At 48.2% G+C, this 27,468-nt stretch overlaps 1 protein-coding gene across 1 annotated transcript in view; it reads right to left on the reverse strand.

The window, feature by feature from the left end:
• The window catches only part of LOC140508321 (uncharacterized), a 49,368-nt gene that overhangs the window by 20,952 nt on the left and 948 nt on the right, over positions 1-27,468 (reverse strand). The window contains 9 exon segments of the mRNA XM_072616140.1: positions 7,674-7,694; positions 8,871-8,929; positions 8,931-10,665; positions 13,303-13,404; positions 13,662-13,788; positions 22,382-22,458; positions 24,735-24,836; positions 25,152-25,400; positions 26,863-27,000. Coding sequence (XP_072472241.1) covers positions 7,674-7,694; positions 8,871-8,929; positions 8,931-10,665; positions 13,303-13,404; positions 13,662-13,788; positions 22,382-22,458; positions 24,735-24,836; positions 25,152-25,400; positions 26,863-26,899 — 2,509 coding nt within the window. The 5' untranslated portion in view covers positions 26,900-27,000.

The following is a 27,468-nucleotide window of genomic DNA, read 5'->3' on the forward strand; positions in this document are numbered from 1 at the left end:
GGTCTCACATGTACAAAAATATTTATAGCAGCTCTCTTTGTGGTGGCCAAAAACTGGAAGTCAAGGGGATGCCCATCGACTGGGGAATGGGTGAATAAATTATGGCATATGAATGTAATGGAGTACTATTGTGCCATAAGAAATGAGGAACAAGAAGACTTCAGAGAGGCCTGGAAGGACTTATATGATCTGATGCTGAGTGAAAGGAGCAGAACCAGGAGAACTTTGTACACAGCAATGACCACAGTGTGAGAGAGTTTTTTCTGGTAGAGTTGGAATTTCGTTGCAATGCAAGCACTTAAAAAAATTCCCACAGGTCTTTTAAGGCAAAATGCCTTCGACATCCAGAGAAAGAACCATGGAATTCAACTACAGAATATAGCAGGCCATTTTCTTTTGTATTACATTTTGCTTTGTTATATGATTTCTCCCATTCATTTTAATTCTTCTACCCAGCATGACTATAATGAAAATGTATTTAATAGGAATATATGTGTAGAACCTACATAAAACTGTATGCCGTCTTGGGGAGGGAGGGGGAAAGTACAGGGGAGGGAGGGGAAAAAATCTAAGTTATATGGTAGTGATTGTGGAACACGGAAAATAAATAAAATTAATTAGAAAAAAAAGTTTCAGCATGGCTTCCCAAAGCCTGGTAATGCCAGACTTAACTTATTTCCTTTTTTTGATAGGGTTTCTAAACTGGTAGGCCATGAGAACACATACACACATACACACATACATATATACATACATACATACAAATATATAATGTATATAAAATTTAGCTAAGTAGATAATATATTAATATTAATTATATATAAATAATAAAATATTGCATTCTATTCTTGTGGAAAAGATGGAGAGATGTGAGTTACACAGTGGTACTATTAGGAGTCAAAGGACAGTCTTTCATAGTTTGGTATTGATTTGAAAAGTCTCCCCAGAGGAATGTCCCAGGGATTTATGCTTATGTAGATGCTCAGATCTGTGACAAATATTTAACTTACCAAATACAGAGAGGAGAGAAATTGGGGAAGGTTAACTTCTGATACACTGGATGACACAGTCACAATTCAGAAAGAATTCAACAGGCTGGAACTTTGGACTGAGTCTAGGACGCTGAAATTTAGACATACATTTAAGGTTTTATATTTGGACGTCTAAAATTGACTTCACAGGTACAGGAGACCCAAGTATGCTTAGATAGTTAGTTATCTGAAGAACAACTGGGGGATTTAATGGACTACAAGCTCGATATGAGTCAGCAGTGTAGTGAGGGACCAAAATAACTCAGGCAGCATGAGCTATGCTATGACAAATGTAGCATCCAGAAATTCAGAGGACATTGTTTCACTCTACTCTGATCTGGCCCAGTCACACCTGGAGAAGCGTGTTCATGCCCAAGCCCCACAGTTCAAGGATATTGATAAGCTGGGGACTGTCCAGAGTGGTGAGGGGCCTTGAGCCCATACCACATGCTGATCAGCTGGGAAAGTGGGCATGTTTAACCTGGAGGAGAAAAGACTCAGGAAGGACGTCATGGCTGCTTTCAAGTATTTGAAAGGTTGTCATATGGGATAGGGATCTGATGTTCTGCTTGGCTGCAGAGCTTAGAAGCAGGAGCAATGGGGCTAAGTCACAAAAGTGTAAGGAGGAGCTTCCTAACAATTAGACCCATCCCAAAGTGGAATGGGTGCCTTGAGAGGGCGTCAGCTTCCCTTCAGTGGAGGCCTTTAAGAAGAGTCCATTTGGCCACCTGTCAGAGATTCCCACTCAGGGATGTGCTGCATTAAGTGGTTACCAAGGGCCTTTCCAACTCTGAAATTGTGATTTAGTGACTTGATGATCTTTAGAGTAACCCTGTGACCTAGAGTTCATCTCTTCTTCTCTGGACCTTGGTTTCTCCAACTACAAAAGGCAATGAGGGGGGCGAGGGAGGTGGAGTTGGACTGAATGAGCAGTGAGCTTCTTTCCAGCTCAGATGATCTATTGGTAGAAGAGTCTATGTGGGGCCAAGGAGGGGAGGGCAAAGACTGAGATGTAGGGGAGTATGGAGGCAAGGGTTGGGAAGCAGTGAGGTACGGGGTCCTAGGGTGCCAGGAGACATGGAATCATAGGTTCATAAGGCTTGGGGTTGAAAGGGGAGCTCAGCTGGTCTAGCCCTTCACTAGTAGTGGTCTTGCCCCCCACTCATTGGATGCCCACAGACAAGGCCCTGGCTCTTTTGGGGCCTCAGTTTCCTCCTCTGTGAAATTATGAGGGTTTGGACTAGAGCACCTATATGGAGCTACTGGACCTTAGGCAGCTTGCCACCTGTTTCTGGGTCTCAGTTTTCTCACCTGTAAAATGGAATGAATTGGATACAATGACCTCTAATGTTCCTTCAATTTCTAATATCTATAGCTAAGAGACTATATCACAAAGAGGTCCCTGGGGGGGAAAGGAGCTATTTTTTATAACTCTTTGTAGTTGTCTAAGCTCTGAAAAAGGAAGGATTGGAAGTCAGCAAGTACAAGTTCAAGGTCAGCCTGAACTGGATCCTGTCCCCTTCTGCAAGGTGGCAGTTGATGGGAAAGGATTGTTCTGATCTAGCCCTAGACACATCTACCAGGACCCAACCATATTACTCAATACTCTGACCACTTGCAGCCCTGAATGAGTCACTATCCATCTCTGGGTCTTAGTTTCCTTCTCTGAAAAATGAAGGGGAACATTAAAAAATATACACAGAAGAGAAAGTTCAGGAGGTGAGATCAACAGGGCAGCATTATTGCTGCCATGTTAAACTGAATATACTTTAAAAATCCCATAAATAACAGAAGTTCATACTTTAATTACAGTCCTTTTTGGTCCTTCATATTTTGAAATGTTTGTGGTTTTTGATAAATTTGGAATATATAAAAAATATATATGTATGTATGTATCTTGTTTTCAGTCATTTTCAGTCATGACTGACTTTGTGATCCCATTTGGGGTTTCCTTGGCAAAGATACTAGAGCAGTTTGTCATTTCCTTCTCCAGCTCATTTTACAGAGTAGGAAACCAAGTCAAATAAGGTGAAGTGACTTGCTCAGGATCTGAGTGTCTGAGGCTCAATTTGAACTCAAGGAGAAGTCTTCCTAACCCTAACCCTAGATTCGGGCCAGCACTCTATGCATTGTGCCACCTAGTGACCCATTTTATATACACATAAATTCACATACATGTATATATATATATTATATATATACACACACACAAACACATAAATACACATATACATACATGTGTGTATATTGGGAATAGGATTAGGTGCCATACACTATAAGGATCCCATACAGCCCTAACTGTCCCTGCTTAGATGTATCATGGCTTTTGTTCCTGGGCTTGTGTGTTAGCCTTCAGCGGGAGTCAGTCCCAACATATCTTCATCTCTGACTCCAGAAGGTAGAGATGGGAGATGAAGGGCATTATTGCCTCTGTTCCTTTAGGGGTCCACTGCTACTCCCAGCTCCTCCTCCTGATAGAAAGGGAGGCTTTGGGGGTTTCTTGTTCCTCCTTCACATTAAACACTAAACACCTGCCATCTTCATGACCCAGGGACATAGAACATGAAAACTCAGAAGCTTGAACACCTTAGAACACAACATGAATGTTAGAAGAGACTCTAGAGCACATAATGTGCAGTGTTTGAACTTTGTGAAACCTTGGAATATGGAACAAAGAATCTCAGTGCTGGAAGAGGCCAAGGATCAAAACTGGAACGGACATCTCTATAGCACTTTGAAGTGTGCCAAGTGTCTTACAGACATAATCATCTTATTTCAGGCTCACAACAACCCGATGAAGTAGGTATTACAGGCACAGGACTCCTTTTAGGGATGAGGAAACTGAGGATCACAGTAGCTGGAAGGGACCATGCAGTACGATCCTCATTTTACAGATGAGGAGTTGAAATGACTTCCCTGAGGTCACATATGTAGTAAACACTGGAGGCTAGCTCCACGCATGGTGTCAGAGGAGAGATGGGAACTCAGGTTTTCCTGATCTCAGACAAGCATTCTGGCCATTATACTTGCTGCCTCCCAATGTGGATTATAGAGTCTCGAGGCCAGAGATGGCCTCAGCATAGAGAACTCAGAATGTCAGATTCTAGTAGGGAAGAGCTGGACGGAGCCCGAGCATGTAGAATGTTAGCAGTCACCTGGGTCTAACACTCTCGCTTGACAGAGCCACAAGCTTGACCAAGATTATACGGTCACTGGGTGGCAGAACCCAGAGGAGAGTCAAGGAGGACACTTCCTTGGGTTATACTGTCATCTTTAACTTTGATCAAGTGATTTAAAGGTGACAGGAATACCTGGGATCCCTGAGCAAGGCTCCTGAGCTGTTGAACACAAAAACCACAGACAGCATCCTCCTAGGGAGGCCATTAAGCTGTGAATCATCAGTCTCTGCAGAATTCCCATAGGAGGGACCTCAAAGGGCAGTGGTGGTTCTAAGGAGGCTGAAGAGCATTCTCCAGGATGAGTTGTTTTCAAGGAACAGAGTAAGGGATATCATCCAGCATGGAAGCAGAGGTGGGCGAGTCACGACTGCAGAGTGAGGCTGATGACAGATAGACCACCTGTGGTGGTACCCAAGAATGTTTGGGAAGGCTGGAGAGCGAGAGAGGATAACAGACCACCTCTGCTGCTACCCAAGAACATTTGGGAAGGCTGGAGAGCGAGAGAGGATAACAGACCACCTCTGCTGCTACCCAAGAACATTTGGGAAGGCTGGAGAGCGAGAGAGGATAACAGACCACCTCTGCTGCTACCCAAGAACATTTGGGAAGGCTGGAGAGCGAGAGAGGATAACAGACCACCTCTGCTGCTACCCAAGAACATTTGGGAAGGCTGGAGAGCGAGAGAGGATAACAGACCACCTCTGCTGCTACCCAGGAACATTTGGGAAGGCTGGAGAGCGAGAGAGGATAACAGACCACCTCTGCTGCTACCCAGGAACATTTGGGAAGGCTGGAGAGCGAGAGAGGATAACAGACCACCTCTGCTGCTACCCAGGAACATTTGGGAAGGCTGGAGAGCGAGAGAGGATAACAGACCACCTCTGCTGCTACCCAGGAACATTTGGGAAGGCTGGAGAGCGAGAGAGGATAACAGACCACCTCTGCTGCTACCCAGGAACATTTGGGAAGGCTGGAGAGCGAGAGAGGATAACAGACCACCTCTGCTGCTACCCAAGAACATTTGGGAAGGCTGGAGAGCGAGAGAGGATAACAGACCACCTCTGCTGCTACCCAGGAACATTTGGGAAGGCTGGAGAGCGAGAGAGGATAACAGACCACCTCTGCTGCTACCCAGGAACATTTGGGAAGGCTGGAGAGCGAGAGAGGATAACAGACCACCTCTGCTGCTACCCAGGAACATTTGGGAAGGCTGGAGAGCGAGAGAGGATAACAGACCACCTCTGCTGCTACCCAAGAACATTTGGGAAGGCTGGAGAGCGAGAGAGGATAACAGACCACCTCTGCTGCTACCCAGGAACATTTGGGAAGGCTGGAGAGCGAGAGAGGATAACAGACCACCTCTGCTGCTATCCAGGAACATTTGGGAAGGCTGGAGAGCGAGAGAGGATAACAGACCACCTCTGCTGCTACCCAAGAACATTTGGGAAGGCTGGAGAGCGAGAGAGGATAACAGACCACCTCTGCTGCTACCCAGGAACATTTGGGAAGGCTGGAGAGCGAGAGAGGATAACAGACCACCTCTGCTGCTACCCAGGAACATTTGGGAAGGCTGGAGAGCGAGAGAGGATAACAGACCACCTCTGCTGCTACCCAAGAACATTTGGGAAGGCTGGAGAGCGAGAGAGGATAACAGACCACCTCTGCTGCTACCCAAGAACATTTGGGAAGGCTGGAGAGCGAGAGAGGATAACAGACCACCTCTGCTGCTACCCAAGAACATTTGGGAAGACACAGAAAGGAGAAAGACAGGATGAGAAGAGTTTGGTATGCTGTGACCAGCATGCACAAAGAGAATACTCACATGGGAGAGAACATGGATCGATTAAAGGAAGATGCAAACAGTATTATAGAAAGATTGAGGCAAGGTTGCAATAATTTCTTAGATTCTGCAAAATTCCAAAACTTGTGGTCCCCCAGAGGAGGATACAAGAATACTTATGCTTACATAGTTCTTTACGGTTATAAAGCACGTTACACACATTATCTTATTTGAGCCTTATAACAACTTTGTGAGGTAGGTAGTATAAGCCTTATTATTCTCATTTGACAAATGAGGAAACCGAGGCTCACTATGGGGGTAAGGGAATTGTCCAAAGGAATAAAGTTAGTAAAAATATTAATAGCTAACATTTACATAGCGCCTGCTATGTGCCATCCCTGTGAAGTGCTCTATAACTACCTCATTTTATCCTTATAACTACTCTGGGAGTTAGATGCTTATTATTATCCATCTTTTCTAACAGATGAGGAAACTGAGGTAAACAAGGTTAAGTGACTTGCTGATACAGCTAGTATCTGAGGCCAGATCTGAACACAGATCTTCTTGATTCCAGATCTGACACTCTATTTACTGTGCCATCTAGCTGCCCCTGATAACTAAAGGAGCCACAAACTGACTTAGGTTCTTTGAGAAGCAACATGACAGTGCATAAAGAGCACTGGGGAGAGATCGAAGACCCAGGTTCTAGTTCTAGCTTTGCCACCATTAGCTGTGTGACTGTAAGCAAATTCCTTCCCTTTGCCTGTTCCTCCCTCTGATGATCGCTAAAGTCTTTCCCAGCTCTGACCTCCTGTGTCCCGTCTTCACTCTTTTCCATTGGATGGACCATTTGGTTGGTGTGGGTGGAACTTCCCCTAGTACAGATTCCAAACCCTCTAGGCCTGAGCAGACAATAATTCATAAGCCCCCCTTCACTCTGTGGGCAACAGTGATAAGCCTCTCAGAATCTTTTGAGACTTAAGTCCTCCGATGGCAGACATCCAGTTCACTGCTGGACCACTTCTACTCCAAACTTCTGCAGCCTGGTAGGACCTGCCACTGGCAAAGTCTCCGAGACCCAAGGGTCACCTCCATGACCCCATGATGCAGCTAGGTAGGCAATTGTGACCCCATGACATAAAAGCAGGCAAAGATACCAACAAGGCTTTTACAACAAGGATAACGCATGAAACCATTTGCCAAAGATGTAACCTTATGGCTGTTGAAAATACAAATTCCACTGGTAAGAAGATGGCCCCGTCCACCACTACACAACAATCCAGTGTGAATCTCTAAATACACATATCTGTCCCAAGTGCATGAGATGACATGGCCACAGGGGAAGCTTGTTTCTTACATGGTGGGTGGTTGTGATGGAATATTCTGGAAAACATGGCCAGAAGGAACATGGCTCAGAGACTGAATGCTGGCTTTGGAGCTTGGAGACCTGAGTTAGAATCCCAGCTCTGCCACTTACTACTGGTAGGACCATGGGCAAATCATCCGTTGTGGCCTTGGTTTCCTCATCCATAAGATGAGGGGTATGGACCAGATAACCTCTTAGGGCCCTTCTAGCTCTAAATTTTATAAACCTTTGAAAGAAAAGGATAAATGTCACTGGAACGTAGGAATCAACCCAGGACCTTAAACAGCCAACATGGACTCCAGAATCCCAAAGCTTACGGCCTTCATAGGTCATCTTGTCTAACCTATACCTATCAGGAACAAACTAAAGGGTCTTCCTACTTCTCAGTTAAAGACCTTCAGTAGGGAAGGGGGTCATGATTTCTAGAGGCAGTCTATTCCATTTTTGCCTCTCTCTAATTGTCCAGCACCAGGGGGCTAATCATTCAGTGGGACGATGTCTGGTTATTTGGACAGGGATGGGAACATCTTGTGTGGGTGGGTGGATTCTGACATTTCATAGACTCGACTGAGTCCCCACAGATGCAAATGTGAATGAGTGAAGTGTTGGAGTCAAAAACAACTTTGAGGTAGCCCGCTGGCTGTCAACAGCATGACAAATGAGAGATTTTCCTTGCCAAGGAGAAATCCACTCCAGTCAGTATCAAGATGAGGAAAAATGGCAGACCGTCTAAGCTCAAAAATTTATGAAACGAAAACTCCCTTCCCCCAACATGACACAAATTGGGAAAACACTGGAAAAGGATTTTTTTTTTAAGAAAGGGAGACACAAGAGAAGGATGCACAAGACAGCAAAGAGGGATTCAAGTACCCCAGACAGAAATGAAGAGGAGAGGACCACAGAGACAGAGGACTCTCCTCATCACAGACATCTGGGAGGCTGTGCCATTCAAAGCCTGATGTGCAATCTGTTTCATTCGAATTTCACTTTTTGGTAGAGATAAAATTAAACACTAGGTGCTGGAGAGATCATTCACTGCTGGTTCTGATGTACAGCAGATTCACTGGTTCTAAAATGTTTGTTTTCCACAATGCTCTCACTGTAGCGGGCTCAATAAACAATTTTCTACTTTGGTCTGAAAATGCTTAGGAGTATGAGCTACTCAGATCACAGGTGAGCAGCCTTCCCCCTCAGTTCGAAGAAATCAAATTTGTGCCCCTTTGTGGTAGTAGATGGATGGACGTGGAGGGAATGAAGCTGGACGAGGGTTGGGGCAGAAACATTTTTCTCTTATGGCATCCCTGGTAATAAACTGCAGAGACGGGAGATTTGGAGGGGAGAGGGGATTTATCAAAGGGAATGGTCAGAAAGGAACTTTCCCTAGTTTTGTTCAATGGATTACTCTCCAGGATGGATTTCTGATGTCTGGAAAGATTTTCTTTCTAGCTCACTGTGCAATAGAGGTTAATTATATGTAGAAGTTTTTTCAAACACTCCTAAGGTCTTTATCTAACGTTTAGTTTGGTGTGCATTCTAGCTGAAGACCTTCCCACATTCACTACATTCATAGGAGGTCTCCAGAATGAATTTTCTGATGTTGAAGGAGGTGGGAAATTTGGGTATAGGCCTTTCCACATTCATTACATTCATAGGGTTTCTCCCCAGTATGAATTCTCTGGTGCTGAATAAGATGTATACTCTGACTAAAGGTTTTCCCACAGTCATCACATTCATAAGGTTTCTCTCCAGTATGAATCCTCTGATGCTGATTAAGAGATGAGCTGTGACTAAAAGATTTTCCACATTCATTACATTTATAGGGTTTTTCTCCAGTATGAATTTTCTGATGTTCATTAAGGTGTGTGCTCCGGCTAAAGGCCTTCCCACATTCACCACACCGGTAGGGTTTCTCTCCAGTGTGAATTCTCTTGTGCTGAATAAGATGAGAAACCTGAGTGTAGCGCTTCCCACACTCCTTGCATACATAGGGTTTCTCTCCGGTGTGAATTCTCAAATGTCGTGTAAGGGATGAGTTCTGGCTGAAAGTCTTCCCACATTCATTACACTTATAGGGTTTCTCTCCAGTGTGAACTGTCAGGTGTTGAGTAAAGGATGAAGTGTGGCTGAAGGCCTTCCCACACTCATTACATATATAGGGCTTTTCTCCCATATGAACAGTTTGATGGCGCATAAGATGTGAAATCTGGGTGTAGGCCTTCCCGCATTCATTGCACCCGTAGGGTTTCTCACCAGTGTGAATCCGCTGATGTTGAGTCAGAGAAGAGCTGTGGCTAAAGGATTTGCCACAGTCACTGCATTCATAGGGCTTCTCTCCAGTGTGAACTCTCTGGTGCTGAGTAAGGGATGAGCTATGGCTGAAGGTTTTCCCACATTCATTACATTTATATGGTTTTTCCCCTGTATGAATTGCCTGGTGTTGAGTAAGGGATGCAGTATGAAAAAAGGCTTTCCCACATTCATTACATTTATAGGGTCTCTCTCCTGTATGAATTTTTCTATGTCGTGCAACGTGTGAAACCTGGGTATAGGCTTTCCCGCATTCTTTACATTTAAAAGGCTTTTCTCCCGTATGACATCGCTGGTGCTTAATAAGGGAAGAGCTCTGGGTGAAGGCCTTCCCACACTCTTTGCATGAATAGGGTTTCTCTCCAGTGTGAATTCGCTGATGTTCAGTAAGAGAAGAGCTCTGGCTGAAAGTTTTCCCACATATATTACATGCATAAGGTTTCTCTCCAGTATGGATTATATGATGCTGAATGAAGTAGGAACTGTTACTAAAGGCTTTACCACAGTCATTACATTTGTAGGGTTTCTCTCCAGTGTGAATTCTCTGGTGTATAATAAGGTCTGACTGATAAAGAAAGGTCCTTTCGCATTCAGTACATTTAAAAGGTCTTTTCTCTCCACTGGTTCTCTGAAGCTTAACTGTGCCTGGATTTTGTTGGAAGTTCTCTCTGTCATCATGATTGAGGGGGGTCTCTTCTGATGGGGTCTCTCTCTGTGCTGTGGCAAGGTTTCTCAGGCCCAAATGTCTAATGAATTTGTTACACTCATAGCTTCTCTCCCTAGATGGTCTTTCTTTGAGGGTGATGGCTGGTGGTGGCACAGGGGGGTCCGGGCTATCCTGCTGCAGAGTTCCTTGGCCTTCATGCTCCAATGTGTCTCTCAGGCTGACGTACCCTGAATCATCTCTTCTGAGACCTTCAAGTCTTTCTTCCTGAGAGGATGACTTTTCAGAAACTTCTTGGTGTGGCATTGAATTCAGAGTCTCAGACTTGGGGCACCCATCTGAAAAAACATTGAAAAAAGAAATGCTTCCTATTCCTTGTGCAGGGGGAAGATTTAATTCAGCCAACAGTATTAGGTGCCAGGCATATGCAGGGTCTTGTGCTCAGGGTTGGGCATCCTGAGTTAACACAACTCATAGATCCTGCTCTCAGATGGTTCAGAGTTAGAAAGAAGATAAATGACCATCAAACCAGAGAGTCAGGGTATGAGGGGAAGGAAGGAGAAGGAGGGCTCAGGTGAAGAGCCTCTGGTAAAGGAGGCACCTGAACTGGATGTCAACAGGAAGAGATGTTGGGGCATGTGCATCACAGGCACAGAGTGGGGCCCACCCCAGTGATAGAGCAAATAGGAAACCCTCTTTCACTTCTTTTCAGTGTCTCCCTGTCTACATGCCTACAAACATGCCCATGTTTCTATTACCTGAAGAAGCTCTCACTTGATCCATCCATTCCTGCTGACTCTTTGGAGCTAACTCCCCCAGAAGACCACCTACAATCAGTGCCTCCACTTTCTCTCCTCTCACTTTCTCCTTAACCCCTTACAATCTGGCTTCTGACCTTATCATTCCACCCAAACTGCTCTCCAGAGTTACCAATGGTCTCTTAGATGCCCAACTGAAAGACCTTTTCTCAGTTCTTGTTCTCCTTGGCCACTCTGCAGCCTTGGACACTGTTGGTCGCTCTCTCCTTCTTGACACTCTTGCCTCTCTAGGTTTCATGGCACCCTCTCTCCTGGTTCTCCTGCTTCCTGATGGGATCCTAATAAAGTTGCCCCAACCCCAAAATTCTAACTTCCTAATAGGCCCCACTGAACAGCAGGCCCACTGCTTCCTCCCCTGATTCAGTATCCTAATTTTCTCATATATGCCTCACTGCTCACCAGAACAACAGGTGTCTTCATGCACTCAACCATAACTATATCCATCTAATCTCAGACAGGACCACAATACTCAGCCAATCAGAAAGTGGCACCACCAGGATGCCCAAGCAGGATGTGGACCCCAAAACAACAGAAGGGACTTTCCCTAAGTAGGCACCTGCGTACTTCAGTAAAGAACTGAACAAGAGTGAACTTATGACAGAGAGGCTTATTATAAAATCATTATTATACATACCCCCCAAAATGGGTTTTTCTGTATGCACTGTGGGTAATCGCATGCGCAGTTCCACTGTGGCTGGGACCTCTCCCCTATTACCTACTCCCTTAACAAATCCCTCCTACCTTTTTAATATGCATAATTTCTATTATGTAATTCCATCTTCCATTTTGCTTGCTCTGAAGTTGCTGGCTCCTCTTGGAACTTAGCCCACTCCAGGAGAGGTATCAATCTCAATCAACGACTATGCTTGGATTGGAGGGGGTCTGACTGAATTCTTCGAGGCAGTTTCACCCCAACACATCATGAAACCGCAACATGCCTATCTGACTGATCCTTTGTGAGATCCTCCAGATCACAGCCCCTAGGCACAGGTGTCCCTCTGGGGTTTTCCTGGGCCCTCTTCTCTTCTCCCTCAATCCTACTTCACTTGGAGCCCTCCTCAGCTACCATGATCAATCACCATCTCTATGCTGCTGATGCTCAGATCTACCTGTCTTGCCCCAATCTCTCTCCCAATCTCTGTTCTTGCATCTCCAAAGGTCTTTCAGCAGCTCAAAGTGGATGGCTAGTAGACATCTTAATTTCAATATGTCTAAAACAGATCTCATTATCATTCCTCTAAATCCTCCCTATCTCCTACCTTCCGTTACTATAGAGGGTAACATTATCCTCCATCCTGGCCTTCTTATTATCTCTCACCCTCCAAATCCAATATGGTGCCTTCACAGCATCTCTCAGATACACTTCCCTCTTTGATACTGTCATCTCCCTGGTGCAGGCCCTCATCCCCTCAGGCCTGGACTACTGTGATGCCTGCTGGGGGTCTGCGTGCCTCAAGTCTCTCCCCACAGCAGTCTGTCCTCCATTCAGTCACTACAGTGATTTTTTTCTAATGTACAGATACAATCATGTCGACTTTGTACTCAGTAAACTTCAGGAGGTCCCTATGGCCTCCAGGAGCAAACACAACGTGCTCTATCTGGCATTCCAAAGCCTTTCTAACCCACCCCTTCTCTGCCTCTCCCCACACTCCCCACCACATACTTCTGGATCCAGTGGCCATTCCATCAACTCAACACTCCATCTCTCACCTCTGGGCACCTTCTCTTGCTTCTCCCCCATGCCCAGAATGTTCTCCCCATGCAGGCCTGACTCCTGAACTCTCTGGCTTCCTTTAAGTCCCAAGTAAAACCCTACCGTCTCCAGGAACCCTTCTTCAAACTATCTCAGTTCCAGTGCCTTTTCTTCATTAGTTACTTCCTGTCTATCCTGTGTATTGCTTATCTGTATAGATTTGTTTGCCTGCTGCATCCTCCATTAGATTGGGAGCTCTGTGAGGGCAGGGTCTGTCTTAACAAATGCTTGTTGGTTTATAACTGACTGACCGGTTGGGTCGTCCCCCTTCAACCAATCAGTCAACATTTATAAGCTACTACTATGTGCCAGGTACTCTGGATACAAAGAGGCCACAGACAGTTCCTGCCCTCAAAGCTAAATCCAGCGCCTCCCCTCGGCTGTGCTCCCTGCTCTCTGCTCACCTGGACAGAGGCCACGTGGTTCTTCTCCTTCCAACAACCAAGCCTCTCTGCTCTGCTCCAACTGGGAGATGAGCTTTGGTTTAGCACTTGGGAATTCAGCTCCTAAGGAAAGAGTGGATTTGGCCAAATGTTTTAAAGGGAGGGGAAGATAGGGGTGTCTGCTAATGGAATGCTGAGCTCCTTGTCTTCAGGAAAGGGAGATGCAGATTGTGGTGTGAAAGCCCTGAAGGATGGAGATGGGGGGAGGTGCTGGGGAAGGGAGCAGACATTCCCAGTGTCTGGGTCCAAGGGAGGAGGGGGAGCAGGCTCTGATTTGGGACTCCCCACTGGCTCTGATGCCCCAGATGAAGCTTTCTCACCTAGGGAGACCAGGTTCCTGTAGTTGTCCAGCATCACCTCTCTGTAGAGGTCTCTTTGGGCAGGGCACAGGTGTCCCCACTCTTCGAGGGTGAAGTTCACACAGACATCCTTGAATGTCACTGCTTCCTGAAACATCAAGTGGGCAGTGGGCATATCTCATCACCTCTAGCAGCTCTTAGAGGTGGAGGTGCGGGGGAGGGTGAAGAAGTGTAAGGGCCGCGTCATCCCTCCCCCCAACATGGGCTGTGGTGCCTTACATAATGCAGGAGCTCCAGCTCTATTTACCAGATGGACAGCTTCCCACACACAAAGAGATGATCCCCCAAGGAGCCCTAGCTAGAGGCCCAATCATGGATGTGGAGCTGGAAGAGACCTCAGAGATCAAGCCCTAGACCCTCCTCTCACAGAGGGGCAAACTGAGGCTTAGGGACACCAAGTAAATTGCCCCGGGCCACACAACTTTCACATGAAGCTGACATCAGAGCCAGCTCTGGGAAAGCAGCCCTTCTCAGGCCCTGCCTACCCTCACTGCCTGATCAAGCCCTTCCTCAGATCTCATCCCCCTGCAAAGCTCTTCTCTACCCACAGGTTCTGCTATTGGTACCAACATGCTTCCAGGTTTTTGGGCTCCAGATCTTGGAATCCTTTGAGCCCCTCCCTCCCAAGCCAAACCCCAGCCAATCACTAAGTCCCTTAATTCTCCACTCCATTGCCATATTAATCACTCAATCAGCAAGTAATGATTAGGCACCTCCCATGTGCCAGGCATTGCTAAGGATCAGTGATGTAAACAGTCCCTGCTTTGAGGGAGAGGAGATGGAATGAGTGGCTGAAGAACAGGAAGGAGGCCAGTGTGGCTGAAGCAGAGAGTACCAAGGGGAGCATCAGGCTGGCACCTTCCCCTGAGAATTGACCATCAGCCCCGTCTGCCATCTAGGGGACTGAAATAGCCTCTAAGGGCGTTAGGGGGTGGCAGAGTGCACAGAGCTCCTGCCCTGGGGCAGGAAGACTCCTCTGCCTGAGTTCAAATCCTGCCTCAGGGACTGCCTAGCTGTGGGACCCTGGGCAAGGCACTCAACCCTGTTTGCCTCAGTTTTCTAATCTGTCAACTGAGCTGGAAAAGGAAATGGCAAATCGCCTCAGTATCTCTACCAAGAAAACCCCAGATGGCTCATGAAGAGCTGGATACAACTAAAAATGACTGAACAGCAAACAGCCTCTTACAGTCTCCCCACGGTCCCTCTCCCCTGATATCACACCTGGATATGCTCCTCAAATCACTGTTCTAGCATTCAGCTCTGACCACATCCCTCCCTTACTACAACAACATTCACACCCCTGATCCTGGCATTCAGGGTCCCAACCTGGCAATCTGGCCCCCTCCTACCTCGCCTGCCCCCTCTGCCACCACTCCCCTGTCCACACACACACACATACACACACACACACACACACACACAGAGACATGGACACGCACACACAGACACACACAGACACACAACCTACTTGTCTAGTCATTCAAATAGCCTGGGCCATCCTGCCCTCACTATCCAGTTCAGCTTCCATCTCTTCCAGGAGCAGCATTATTCTGATCTTGCAGACCAGGCCACCAGGGCCCAGGGACGTGAAGTCACTTGCCCACTGGCTGCCAGATCACCTTGTTAGGTGGAGTAGACAAAATCAGATCTTTTTAAGACAAATGCCAATCCCATCTTGTACGTGGTGAGTACACAGGTAAGACCGTATATTTAGCCCCCTACTTATAGTCTGATTTGATCCCATTCAGTGCTTTGGCCCTTCAAGATCTTGGGGGATCCCAGCTGTGTGCTCCAAAGTCTTGACTCCAGCCCTGGTTGCCTGTAGTTAAACATGCCCTCAGTGCTTCAGTAATGGCCACTGTGTGTGTGTGTGTGTGTGTGTTCATCCTTCGTTGCCGAAGACCATGCCATCAAAGAAATGATGACATGACTTGTACTTGACTTTGTTCTGAGTGAGGAAGGGCTGTGCAGGTCACCAGCCTCACTTCTCCTCCAGAGCCATCTGAATCCAGTGACCAGATATTCATCAGGATGACTGGAGATGACCCAGGATGAGGCAATTGGGGTTAAGTGACTTGCCCAAGGTCACACAGCTAGTGAGTGTCAAGTGTCTGAGGTGAGATTTGAACTCAGGTCCTCCTAACTCCTGTACTGGTGCTCTATCCATTGTACCACCTAACTGGCAATTCCCACTGAAACAAGTCCAAGACCAAGGAAAGATCTTTGAGGTCCATGGAGACCTCTTTCTCAGGTAGCACTGGGCCCGAGGGACCACTCTTAGGGCCTGGCCATTGCATTGGTTCTGAGTAACAGCACCCCTCCCACACCTCCTCCTCTTGTCCTCAATTTTACTAGCTGAAGCAACACTGGTCCAGGGCCTACTTGCATACTCTGTGCTCAGCCTTTGAGACACCCAGGAATGTGTCTAGTGAGACAGGTCTTGCCTTTGAGGAGAGCGGGAGAGACTTTGCTTCAATCTGGGGGGGGGTAGGTTCTCTCTCCAGCATTCCCCAAGACCAGCCTCATCAGCATGCCCAAGAGGCCATCGAGTGCATGTAACACTGTTTGTGGTTCCTCTCTGTGATCATAGACCTTTAAGAGTCTGTTGGGGAATTCTGTCAGGAATCGGAAGCTGAGTTACATTTTGGAGATTCTGAGGACTTGCCCTCCCCTGGCGCTTCTATCCACATAGCGTTTGCAGTATTTCAGGGAGCCTTGCCAGCTGCCCGTTCCTTGCACATCCATATGGGCCAGGTGACTGGGGCCCAGCCAGAGCAGTGATCTTACTGGGTCCGACACATCTTGGGCAGTCAGCATTGCTGTCCTGACCTTTCTAACCAAATGGATTCTCCTTGGATGAAAACAAGAGGGTTTGCCTTTCATCCATTTAGGTCTTCCCATCCTAACGCTACTCCACTCCTCAAGGTCACTCAAAACAAGCCCAACCCCCTTTTTCTCATCCTTCATTGCTGCCCATCTTCCACCTACTCTGACCCTTGAGGTCCATCACTCCACTGTGTGCAGGCATGCTGCCCATCTTGCTGGGATGATGCATTCACACTTGTCTTCTTTCGAGCATTCACTGACACCTCAGTCTCTCCATCCTCAGGCCCTCTCTTCCTTCGTCCCACTTCCCAACCTTGAACTTGGCAAACCAGTTCAACTTTATACAATTCTCTGCTCTTGTATCCCTTGTGACCTTATTGAAAGGGGTTAGGGGCTAGAGACAGCTCCTGAGAGCTGATAGTTAAATTTTCAGTGTAAGCATTCACATCAGGGCTCAGTTTATTGTTTTATGGACTGTCTATCCCAGACAGCTGGTTGTTAACTATTTAACAACATACTCCTTTATCCTAACACTACAAATCCTAAAACAGGACTGCTCCTGCCTCCTATTTCTTCTCTTCTTAAGTGTTTCTGAACGTAGCTGGAGGAGGCCACAGAGCTGCTGACCTATTCATCTCATCAGCTGGGCCCTCACAGCTGTCCCTTGGCTCTTACCTCATTGATTTCTAGCCCATCTGTCACTGCAGTGGCTCCAAACCTTTTCAACTCTCCCATACCACCTCCCGGTCCCATTTCAAAGCCCTTCACTGAGAATCCCCTTTTCTTCTCTCATCTCATGATCTCCTCCTTCATTCATCTTTGATGAAGAGGTAGCCAAGGCCAACTCTTCCACAGGATCCCTTGGTCCCATTCCTCTCACCTTCTCCAGCAGACTGTCCCCCACATCAGCCCCTCCCCGTCTCCTGGCTCCTTCCCTGCAGTCTCCAAACATACTCATGCCTCCATGATCCTTAAGTGCCCTCACTGCAGCCTTCACCCCAGTGGTGACTGATCTTGGTCCTTGCCTCCTCCTCAGCCAAGCTCCCAGAGAAGGCTGTCGGTTCCTCTACTTCTGTTTTCAATGCCAGATGATCCGGCTCCTGACCTCCTTATTCCACTGAAACTGTCCTCTCCAAAGTTACCACACAAAATTCCTCATCCTTCTGAACCTCCCTGTGGGCTCCAACACCACTGATGGCCTTCTGCTCCTGGATACTTTCTCCTCTCTGGGTTCTTAACACTGCTCCTCCTGGTTCTCCTCCTGCCTGTTGGACCATTCCTGGACCACACACTCACTGCAAGTGTTTCTTTTTTCCTCCTATAAAACCTCCTTTATTTAGTCTTAAGAAGATCCACAGAGGTCAAGGAATATTTTAGCTCAGGGATGACCTTCTCCACCTGTTCGGTTCCCTTTTACAGGGGACAACTAACTTGTAAGAGGAGGAAACTACAACTGAGCACCTGACCCTTGTCAATCACAGTACCTTCCCTCTGTTAATCCTTTCCTATTTATCTGCAAATAGCTTGGTCTGTACATATTTATTTTGTATTTTGTGTCCTCCTTAGATTGGGAGCTCCTCTGGAGCAGGGGCTGTCTTTTGCCTCTCTTTGTATCCCTGGAACTCAGCACAATGCCTGGCTTAACATTTTAACATTTTGGTTAACATGTTAACATGTGCTTAACATTTTTTTTTACTAAATTGAAATGAAATTGAATCTCATCAGCTCCCATGGGTTCAATTATCATCTCTATGCAGATGACTCCCAGAGCCATGTATCAGCTCTAGCCTCTCTCCTGAGCAACAGTCATGAACCTACAACTCTCTATGGGGATTTTCAAATTTGGTGTCCCAAAGGTATCTCAAATTCAACGTGTCCAAAACAGAACTTTGTGCTTCTTGCCAGACTCTTCCCTTTCTTCCCTATTACTGCGGAGGGCACCACCATCCTCCCAGGCCCTCAGGCTCCCCAACCTCAGAGTCAACCTGGACTCCTGGCTCACTCCACCCCCGCCAATATCCAATATGGTGCCAAGGCTTGTCAATTTCATCCCTACAGCATCTCTGGAATGTGACCCTCCTCCCCTCTGATATTGTCTCTGCTCTGGTGCAGGCCCTCATCACTGCACGCCTAGACTGTTCCAATAGCTTCAGCGGGGTGGGGGGTAGTGGTGGTGGTGGTCTGCTTGCCTCTGCTCAGCTGCCAAATGAGCTTCCTAAAGCTCTGGTTTGATCGTGACACTCTCCTACTCAGGAGGTCCTCTTCAAGATTGAACCAACCAAGCTATTCAATAAACTTGAGGGTTTCCTATTTCCTCAATTATCAAACCCAAAGCCCTTTGGCATTTAAATCTCTTCACCACCTGGCCCCTTCCTACATTTCCAGTTTTCTTACATTTTGCTTCTCTCCCTGCTTTTTGCTGGTCTGCCTTCTATTCCTCATCAGTGATGTTTCCTCTCCCATCTCCACACCTTTGCACTGGCTGTCTCTCATGTCAAGACCCCTCTTCACCTACACCTCTTAGAGAGCCTGGTATACTTCAACTCAAGGGCACATACAAGCCTTCCTCTAAAGGCTACCTTATGTCTACTTTGTATATACCTTCTCTCTATATAATCACATATCTATCCAAATAGCTAAATTGTCTGTCTAATATATATTATACATAGCATGTGCATTATGTGTGTATATGTATAAATAGATATGTATGTGTATATGTGTGTATGTATGTGCATATATGTAATATATATACACATATACATACATATATATATCTAGAGAGAGGGGGAGAGAGAGAGACAGAGAGAGATGGAGAAAGGGAGAGAGACAGAGACAAAGAAAGGGAGGGAGGGAGGGAGGGAGGGAGAGAGAGAGAGATGGAGAGACAAGGAGAGGAAGAAAGACACTCCCCGACTGGAAGCTCCTTGAGGGCCTGGTTTTTTCCTTCTTTTTTACTCCCCAGTGCTTAGCACCATGCTTGTACACAGTAAGTGTTTAATAAGTATTTGCTGACTAATTAATAACTTTCCTTTTTCTCCTCATAGGAATTAGGCTTTCCTCCCTTTATTCAAGGGCAATGGAGAGTCCCTGACATGCTTCAGCAAGGGAGTATCATAGTGCACTTTAAAAATATCAGTTTAGGGGCATTTAGATGGCACAGGGGGTAAACCATGGGCCCTGGAGACAAGTGGACCTGAGTTCAAATTTGACCTTAAACACTTGACTGCTTACTAGCTGTGTGACCTTGGGTAAGTCACTTAACCTCAACTGCCTTGCCATCCCCCTCCAAATAAATAAGTAAAAAAAAAATTTCAATTTTAGTGGCCGAATGGAGGATGAATTCTCATGGAGCATTTCAGGCATTCTTTCTGTGACCCTCTTGAAATTTTTTTCCCCAGATCTGAAAGATAAGGATGGATTTTGTGTGTGTGTGTGCGTGTGCATGCACACGCACACAAACACATGCAAGTTTGTGCCTAAAACAACCAAAAAAGTTTTATTTTGTTCTACTGGAAGTACAGGTCGAGGAAGAGTAAGGCAGAGGGGGAGATGGGAAGAGGGATTTCTGAGCTGGGAATCCCCAAGCAACTTGAGGACATGGAGGTCCAAGGCCTGACCATTCCTATGGTTTCTGGGGTAAACAGAAGGCACAGAAACATGCAGATGCAAGTGCTTATGAAGGAGGTCAGGGGTGGGGGTAGAAAGGAAGTCCCTGAGCTACTGTCCCCTGGCAATTCCTCCACTGACCATCACCAAACTCAAACTGTCTTCTCTCTTGACTAGTCAGTCTCATGCCTTTTCTCCATGCATCCCCCTTATACTCTGCCACTGCTGAGGGCCCCTCGCTTGTCCCTCTTTCCTTCTGTTACCTTGTGCCTTTGGGTTTTCCTCTTCCTTGGCCTCCTTTGCTGGATTGCCAGTTTCCCTGGGCCCTGCCATGGGTATTCCCACACCTCTGCCCTGGGCCACCTTCTCTTCCCTCTACATTGTCTCTCAGTCATCACACTGTTTCCCATGGGCTCTATGTAGATGTAGATGGGCCCCAGTTCTATATCTTTCTTGGCCTCCAGTTGTCTGTCATCAGCTGAACATCTCAAACTCAAAACGTTTTAAGATAGAATGCATGATTTTCTCCACCAGTCCTGTCCCCACTCATGCGGAGGGCACCATGACCCTTCTTTTCCCTGACAAACAGCTCATCTTCTCTGTTCTCCTCTCTCCTGTCCACCTCCTTGCTCCCCTGCCTTGCCTCTTTCTCTGCTCCTAGGACCTTCATTCAGGTCCTGTGGCAATCTCCTGGTCTCCTGGCTTTCACATCAACTCATACCTGGAATTTTGCAAGAGTCTCCCAATTAGCCTCCCAGGGCTCAGTTTCTCCCTTCTCCTGCCTTCAGACCTCCACACCACTGCTAAGACAATCTCCCTAAGGCCCAGGTCTGACCATATCCCTTGACTCCTCAATAATCTATCAAGTGCTGCTGGGACAAAATACAAATACTCAGCACAGTGCCCGACACACAGCAAGTGCTTAATATATGCTTGTTGAGTGCCTGATACATGTGCTGTATCTTCCAGTACAACTAGCTGGTCTTTGACTCTGACGTCCCTTCTCCTACCTCCATGCATTTGTCCAAGGACTAGAATGACTCCCTCATCTCTGCCTCATGTAAGCACTTGCTCATGCTGCCTAGATCATAGAAAAGTCAAGTGATGTGCCCAGGGTCACACAGTTCATGGGAGTCAGAGGCAGGACCTGAACCTGGTCCTCCTCTACATTGTGAGGCCTCTCTTGTTGGAAGTTTGAAATGAGATGAACTTTAAGGATTTTGCTCCATTTTTCAGAGCAGAAAACTGAGACCCAGAAGGTTTTAATGGCTGGCCCAGACTCACACAGCCATCTCATTGCCCCTCCCAACCCTAGAGTGCAGCTCTGACTTCCCAAGAACCCAAAGAGGGGGTCAGTGCCTGGCTCTGAGGGTCCTAGTTCCTGGCCCAGAATTGCTATATCAGTGAAGGCCAGAGCCAAGCTGCCCACCTAGGACTCCTGGCTCTAGGAGCAGAGAGTTGGGGCCAAGCCACCCAATCCCAGCAGTCCCTGAGGGTGGGAAATGGCTCACTTGTGTCTTTGTCCCCCTACAATGACTAACAAGCACAGTGCTTGGCACAGGGTAGGTATTACTCTTGCAGACTGAGACACAGATACAGTGAGAATGACAGAAAGAGTAAGGCAGTGCCTGTCCCTTCATCGGGACCCTCAGAGCAGGCAGGATCTCGGGGAGCATCTCACCTCTTTTCCAGGCTCTACTGCCACACCTACCAGTGACGGGGAGCTTACTACCCATTGAAGGAGCCCACTTCATTTTTGGACAGTTCTCAGTATGAGGAGGCTCTGAGAATACTGGACTCTCAGGGCTGACGCAACGTCAGGAGACATTTGGCCCAATTATACCTGGGCTGGCATTCCTTCTGTGGCGTCCCTGCCAAAGGACCACCTAGTTTCCGTTGAGACACCTCTAGTGTCAGCACGGCTTCCTGACTCCTGGTGCAGAGACTTTGCCAGGCTAGCCCATGACTGCCTCAGAGCCGTGAAGGGGCTGGGAGTTGTCCCATCCAGCCCCATACTGACACAGACATGACAAGAACTTCTCAGAGACACACAGAGCTGGTCACCAAGACAGAGAGATCTGTCACTGAATGATCAGTGATGAGAGGCCATGGTGCCAGAGACAAGAGACCTCCGGAGATAGTACCTGACTGCTTCCACAGGTGGCAGAGTCTCTGAGAGCCTGGGTTGACTCTCTGGATGGGAGGCTGGCAGAAAATGTCCCAGAGAGAGATGTGACGCCCCGACTTACCTGGGCCCTGGCTGGAAGATATCTGGCAACCATTCCATGGTCTTCTGGGGGTAGGGGGCAGTCTGGAGATAGAAGAGCTGAGGAAAGACACAGCAGGCTATGAGAAAGGCTGGCCAGACCTTCTGGCCGCTGGCTCCCTCTCACAGAATCAGACATGCCAGGAAGCCTGCCCCTGGGCACTTGGGCTTTGGGACTGGTTCCCTCCACAGAATTAAGGGCACTTGGATGGCCACCTGAAAGAAGGGATCATGACTGAAGAGAGATGGGGAAAGATGGCCCTGAAGAGCCAGTGAGTCATGGAGGGCAATGGCCAGATGGGACACACAGAAATGACTAAAGAAGCAGATTCTGCAGTCTACTCTGGGCAGATGGCAGCCAGAGATCTTTGCTCCACCTGTCTTCCCTCCTAAACACCAGTCTCCACTTTTGTCTGGCACTCTCAGGGACCTCTCAAACTCAACATAGTAGCCCAGGAGAGTCATTGTAGTGAATGCGGTGATCAGCGGGCTGGCTTCCAACTAGGAAAACTTGGCCTCCAGCCCCACAGCTGACATCCACTGGCTCTGGGACCCCAGGAGAGTAGCTAACCTCTCAACCAGGCAGAGCCCTATGACTGCGTGGCAGAGGAGATGCTGATGGCACTGGTGGAGGGAGCTGTATCACCTGGGAGTTTGCAGCTCCAGTCCCCTTCCTCAACCCCATCTTCCCTCACAAGCAAAGCTCTCCTCTTAAGTTCTGTCCTGGGCACCACAAGGTTCAGAACCCTGGCCTTTCCTCCTCACTATCCCTTACTGCTGGGCAGTGAGGGGCTGCCACGGTGCACAGAACACCACACCTAGAGTCAGGAAGACTCCTGGTCCTGAGTTCAAATTTGGCCTCAGACACTTCCTAGCTGTATGACCCTGTTTGCCTCATTTTCCTCCTCTGTAAAATGAGCTGGTCACAAGAGTCAGACAAACAGAAACAACTGAACAACTGCAATGCCTTACTCCCCACTGCCCTTGCCCACATCCAGCCTGCTGCCAAGTGGCTGATGGACTCCAGCCCCAATGTGTTTCCTCCTCATCCTCACACCACAGGCAGCCTGCACTACTGTGGTCCCCTCCGCAGGTCTGCCTCCACATAGCTGCTAATGTGGCAGGCTGAAAGGGTGTATGATGTCACTCTTCTGGCTCCCTGTGACTGGTGGGACCCAGCGCAGGCCCCTCTGCTTGGCATTTGGAGCCCTAACTCAGGTAACTCTAGGATCCAGCCAGACTGGCCTCCTTGGTCCTGGCCTCTGGAATGCTGGGTCCTCCCTCAGCTCTGCTTTTTGGGGAGCCCCTGTAGGTTCCACCTATGCACTGCCCCCTTCCTCAGACCTGTCCTGATCGGGCCCCCCAACCTCCCCAGCTTATATTCCCTCTAAGTCCCTGCCTGGACAGGGTGGAGGTCCTGCATGCACTTCTCTGGATATACTGTACCCTGAAACAATGGCAGCTCTCTGCGGGGAGGAATGGGCTCCCTTTTGTCTCTGGTCCTCTGCAGGGCCTAGAATGGGGTCTGGCCCAGAGGAGATGTTAGGGAAAGCTTGTCAGCCCAGATAAAGATCTAGTCAGAACATGAGCACGTGGTGCCTGGTACTGAGCTGGGCCTCCGGTGGTGCTTCCTGACTGACGGGTGTAGGGGCCTCACACACCATCTAGTCAATGAGCCTCAACTTCCAGAGGAGGAAACAATTCCCACAGAGGCCAAGCATGCTGGCCGAGGTCACACAGGCAGCAAAGAACTGAGGCCTGGACTTGTATCGTCTGGGATCAGATGTAGGGACTTCTCACTTGCCCCACCCAGACAGAGAAGGGGTTACAGAGATAGGAGAGAGACACACACAGAGACCACTGAGAGACAGAGATAGATAGAGCTATGAAGATGGAGAGAGATGGGCACCCAGAACACTGCAGGTACCAGACATGGAAAGGGAAGGTGCCCCCCAAGCACAAGAGGGAATCATAGCCAGGTTACGGGACCACACAGGGATGTGTGTTCACTCACATAGACATGGTGACACAGAGACAGAAAGAAGGAATCAGGTAAAGATCATCAGAGAGAAAAGAGACAGAGAGAGAGAAGAGAGAGAGAGAGTGAGTGAGTGAGGGAGCAAAAGGCTATACACAGAGAGACGCTCTCTGAGATGACAAAGGACCACACAGGGATGTGTGGACATGAAGAGAAACACAGAGATGGTGACTGAATGGAAAAGAGAGATGGCCTCAAAAACAGAGACACGGGGAGAGACATGAGATCATCCATTCCAGTGTCTTCCTCTGTATTTTCACAGAAGAGGAAATGTGAGGCTCAGAGGAGAGTAACTTACCTGAGGTTGCACAGTGAGGCAAGGGCAGAGCCTGGGTCTCCTTCTTCAGTGGCCAGTGTGCCCTGGAAGCAGATGTGATCGCTGGAGAACCACCCTCAGATCCTGTAGAGAAAGGAGCCAGATGGAAGAAATGGTAGGTTATGAGAGGGTGTGTGTGGGTGTGCACATGTGTATGCATGTGTGTATATCTGTATGTGTGTGTCTGTATATGTGTGCAGGTATGTGCGCATGTGTCTGTATGTGTATATGTATGTGTGTAATGCACGCGCGCAAGTATGTATACATACATATGCACGTGTGTGCGTGTATGTGTGTCTGTGTGTGAGCCCCTAAGCCTGCCATCCCCGGATCCAGGGAGTCCTCCCCTCACCCACACCACAGACATTGCACTCCCAGTTGCTCACTGCTCATCCTCACCCTTGTCCCCTAAAACTTGGATTCCAGATTCCTCTGGGGTCACACCCTCCTTCTCCATGCTCTCCAGTTCTCCTGCATTATGGCCACGTTTAAGGCAAGAACGCTGGGATCCACAGAAGGGAAGTGACTTCCCCAAGGTCACATGATGAGTCAGGGGTAGGGCCCAGGTCCCCCACCTTCTGGCCCAGGGCTCTCTCCTCTCCACCTGAGGATCCAGAATCACTGGCAGGGTGCTGATGCAGAATGGAGCTAGAGACAGAAGACAGAAGAAGGAAGTGGGTAGGTGGGTCCACCTGTCAGCTCCCTCAGCCAACCATATGTTGGCATAGTGAAAAAAAGCTGTGTCCCAGACTTGGGATCAGACAAGATGCTGCCCAGCCTGGGAGTGAGGGCTTCTGGTGAGGAGAATCAATCAAACACCTGGTATCTGTCAAGCCCCTAAGTGGGCCAACAGGCTGGCAAGGGAAGCCATGAGCTTCTGAGGACCAAGAAGAAGGCCAACTTCACCCCAAACCTAGAACCTCAGAGCTGTAAAGAGCCCCCAGGGCCCCCCTGAGTCCAGCCCATTAAGCCTCCAGGGAAGGGAGAGAGGCTCACCCCCCAGGCAGCTACCTTCAAATAGGATGTAGGAAACGACCAAGAGGGGTGATCATGCTTACTAACAGGTCAAGCACTCAGGGAGCATACAGAGGGCTGCAAAGTGTTTTTCAAATGTGACTTCACTGATCCTGGTCCATAGGTGCTATTATTATCCCCATTTTATAGATGAGGAAACTGAGGCAAACAGTAGTAAAGAGATTTGCCCAGGGTCGCACAACTAGCAAATGTCCAAGGTCAGATCTGAACACAGGCCTTCCTGACTCCCTGTATAGTCTTCCAGCCACTGACCACCAACTGCCTTTGCTTTAATGTCTGAGTAACCCAGCTGGTCTTCACAAAGGCCTAGAAGGGAAGTGCAATTAGCTCCTCATACAGATAAGGAACTGAGGTTCAGGGAGATGAGGGATTTTTCAAGGGTCTGAGGCTCGATTTACACTCAAGGCCTTTCCCACAATACCTCACTACCCTGAAAAGTGATCATCCCACCCATGTGAGAGCAGGGTGGTGTGGTACATAGACCGTTGGGCTTGGAGTCAGGAAGACAAAGTTCAAATCCCCTTGGGCCTTTCAAGCTCTGTGACCCTGAGCAAGTCACCCCACCTCTGTGTGCCTCGGTTTCCTCCTCTGTAAAATGGGGAGGCAAAGGGAGAGGGTGGATTTGATGGCTCCTACATTTCAATGAAAAGGGAGCCCCCAGCTCTCCTCATGTGCCCACTTTATCAGAGGACATTTCCCCCTTCCAGCCAAATCCTCAATCAAACATTTGGATAGAAAAGGCTCAAGGACCTGGAGAACCTCCCTGCACCCGACTCTGGTCACCTTCTTTGGGCCCAATCATTGGCCAGCCCTGAATCTACCAACACACACTCTCACCTAAGCTTTGTCCACAGGAGGAACACTAAAGGTCTTCCCTGCTTGTCTACTGAATCTCCTACTGCAGGCTGGGAAGTACTGTCAGCAAATGGAAGGCAGTTAGTCTGGCCAGACCTGTTCTGGACCTGCTGCTGTAAGCATTCCCACACTCCCAGGAACAGGATCATATCCAGGATTTTACCCTGATCTACCAACGCAGGAAGCTGCCCCCTCTGCCTCACCATCCGGGCCCTCTCACCTCTCTCCCCCAGCACTTGAGTCCGGCTGTCTTCCATGGTTGCTCCTCTCAATGGGCTGGTCCTGACCTCCCCAGGCAGGCCCAGCAGCTTCGATGTTGACAAAGGCTGTCTTGGTGGCTCTGGTTGGCTCTGGGGCCCTGGAGAGGAGACAGAGCTGGGGTCACAGAAGAAGCCTCACTCTGGAGATTCCAAACTCCACTGTCAAAAGTGTGGGCTGATCTACATGATGTTCTAAGGGCTCTCCCAGCTCTCAGGCCTACAACGCATCCCCAGACCCAGCTCCTGCAGCCTTGGGAAGAGACAGGAAGGACAGTGGGAGGCCAAGAAACAGAGAAAATATCTTCTTGGTATGGCAGAGCAGTGAGAGAGGAAGAGGCCAGGGTGGGCAGGCCCCTGAGATGGCCCTTCCTTTGACCTGGCCAGTGGGGCTACAGCCAGTGGCAGGGCTGAGAGTCACAATGCTTCAGGCATCCAGCCTGGCTTTGGCCAAGTCCTTCCTAGTCTTTCAGCCTTGGTATCCCTCTGTGGATAGATGTTTGAGATTTATCAAGCACCTTCCTCACCACAACCATGTGAGACTGGTGGTTTAGAGATGACACTGCCCA

The sequence above is a fragment of the Notamacropus eugenii genome, chromosome 5, assembly GCF_028372415.1.
Source record: "Notamacropus eugenii isolate mMacEug1 chromosome 5, mMacEug1.pri_v2, whole genome shotgun sequence".
NCBI classification, from domain to species: Eukaryota; Metazoa; Chordata; class Mammalia; order Diprotodontia; family Macropodidae; genus Notamacropus; species Notamacropus eugenii.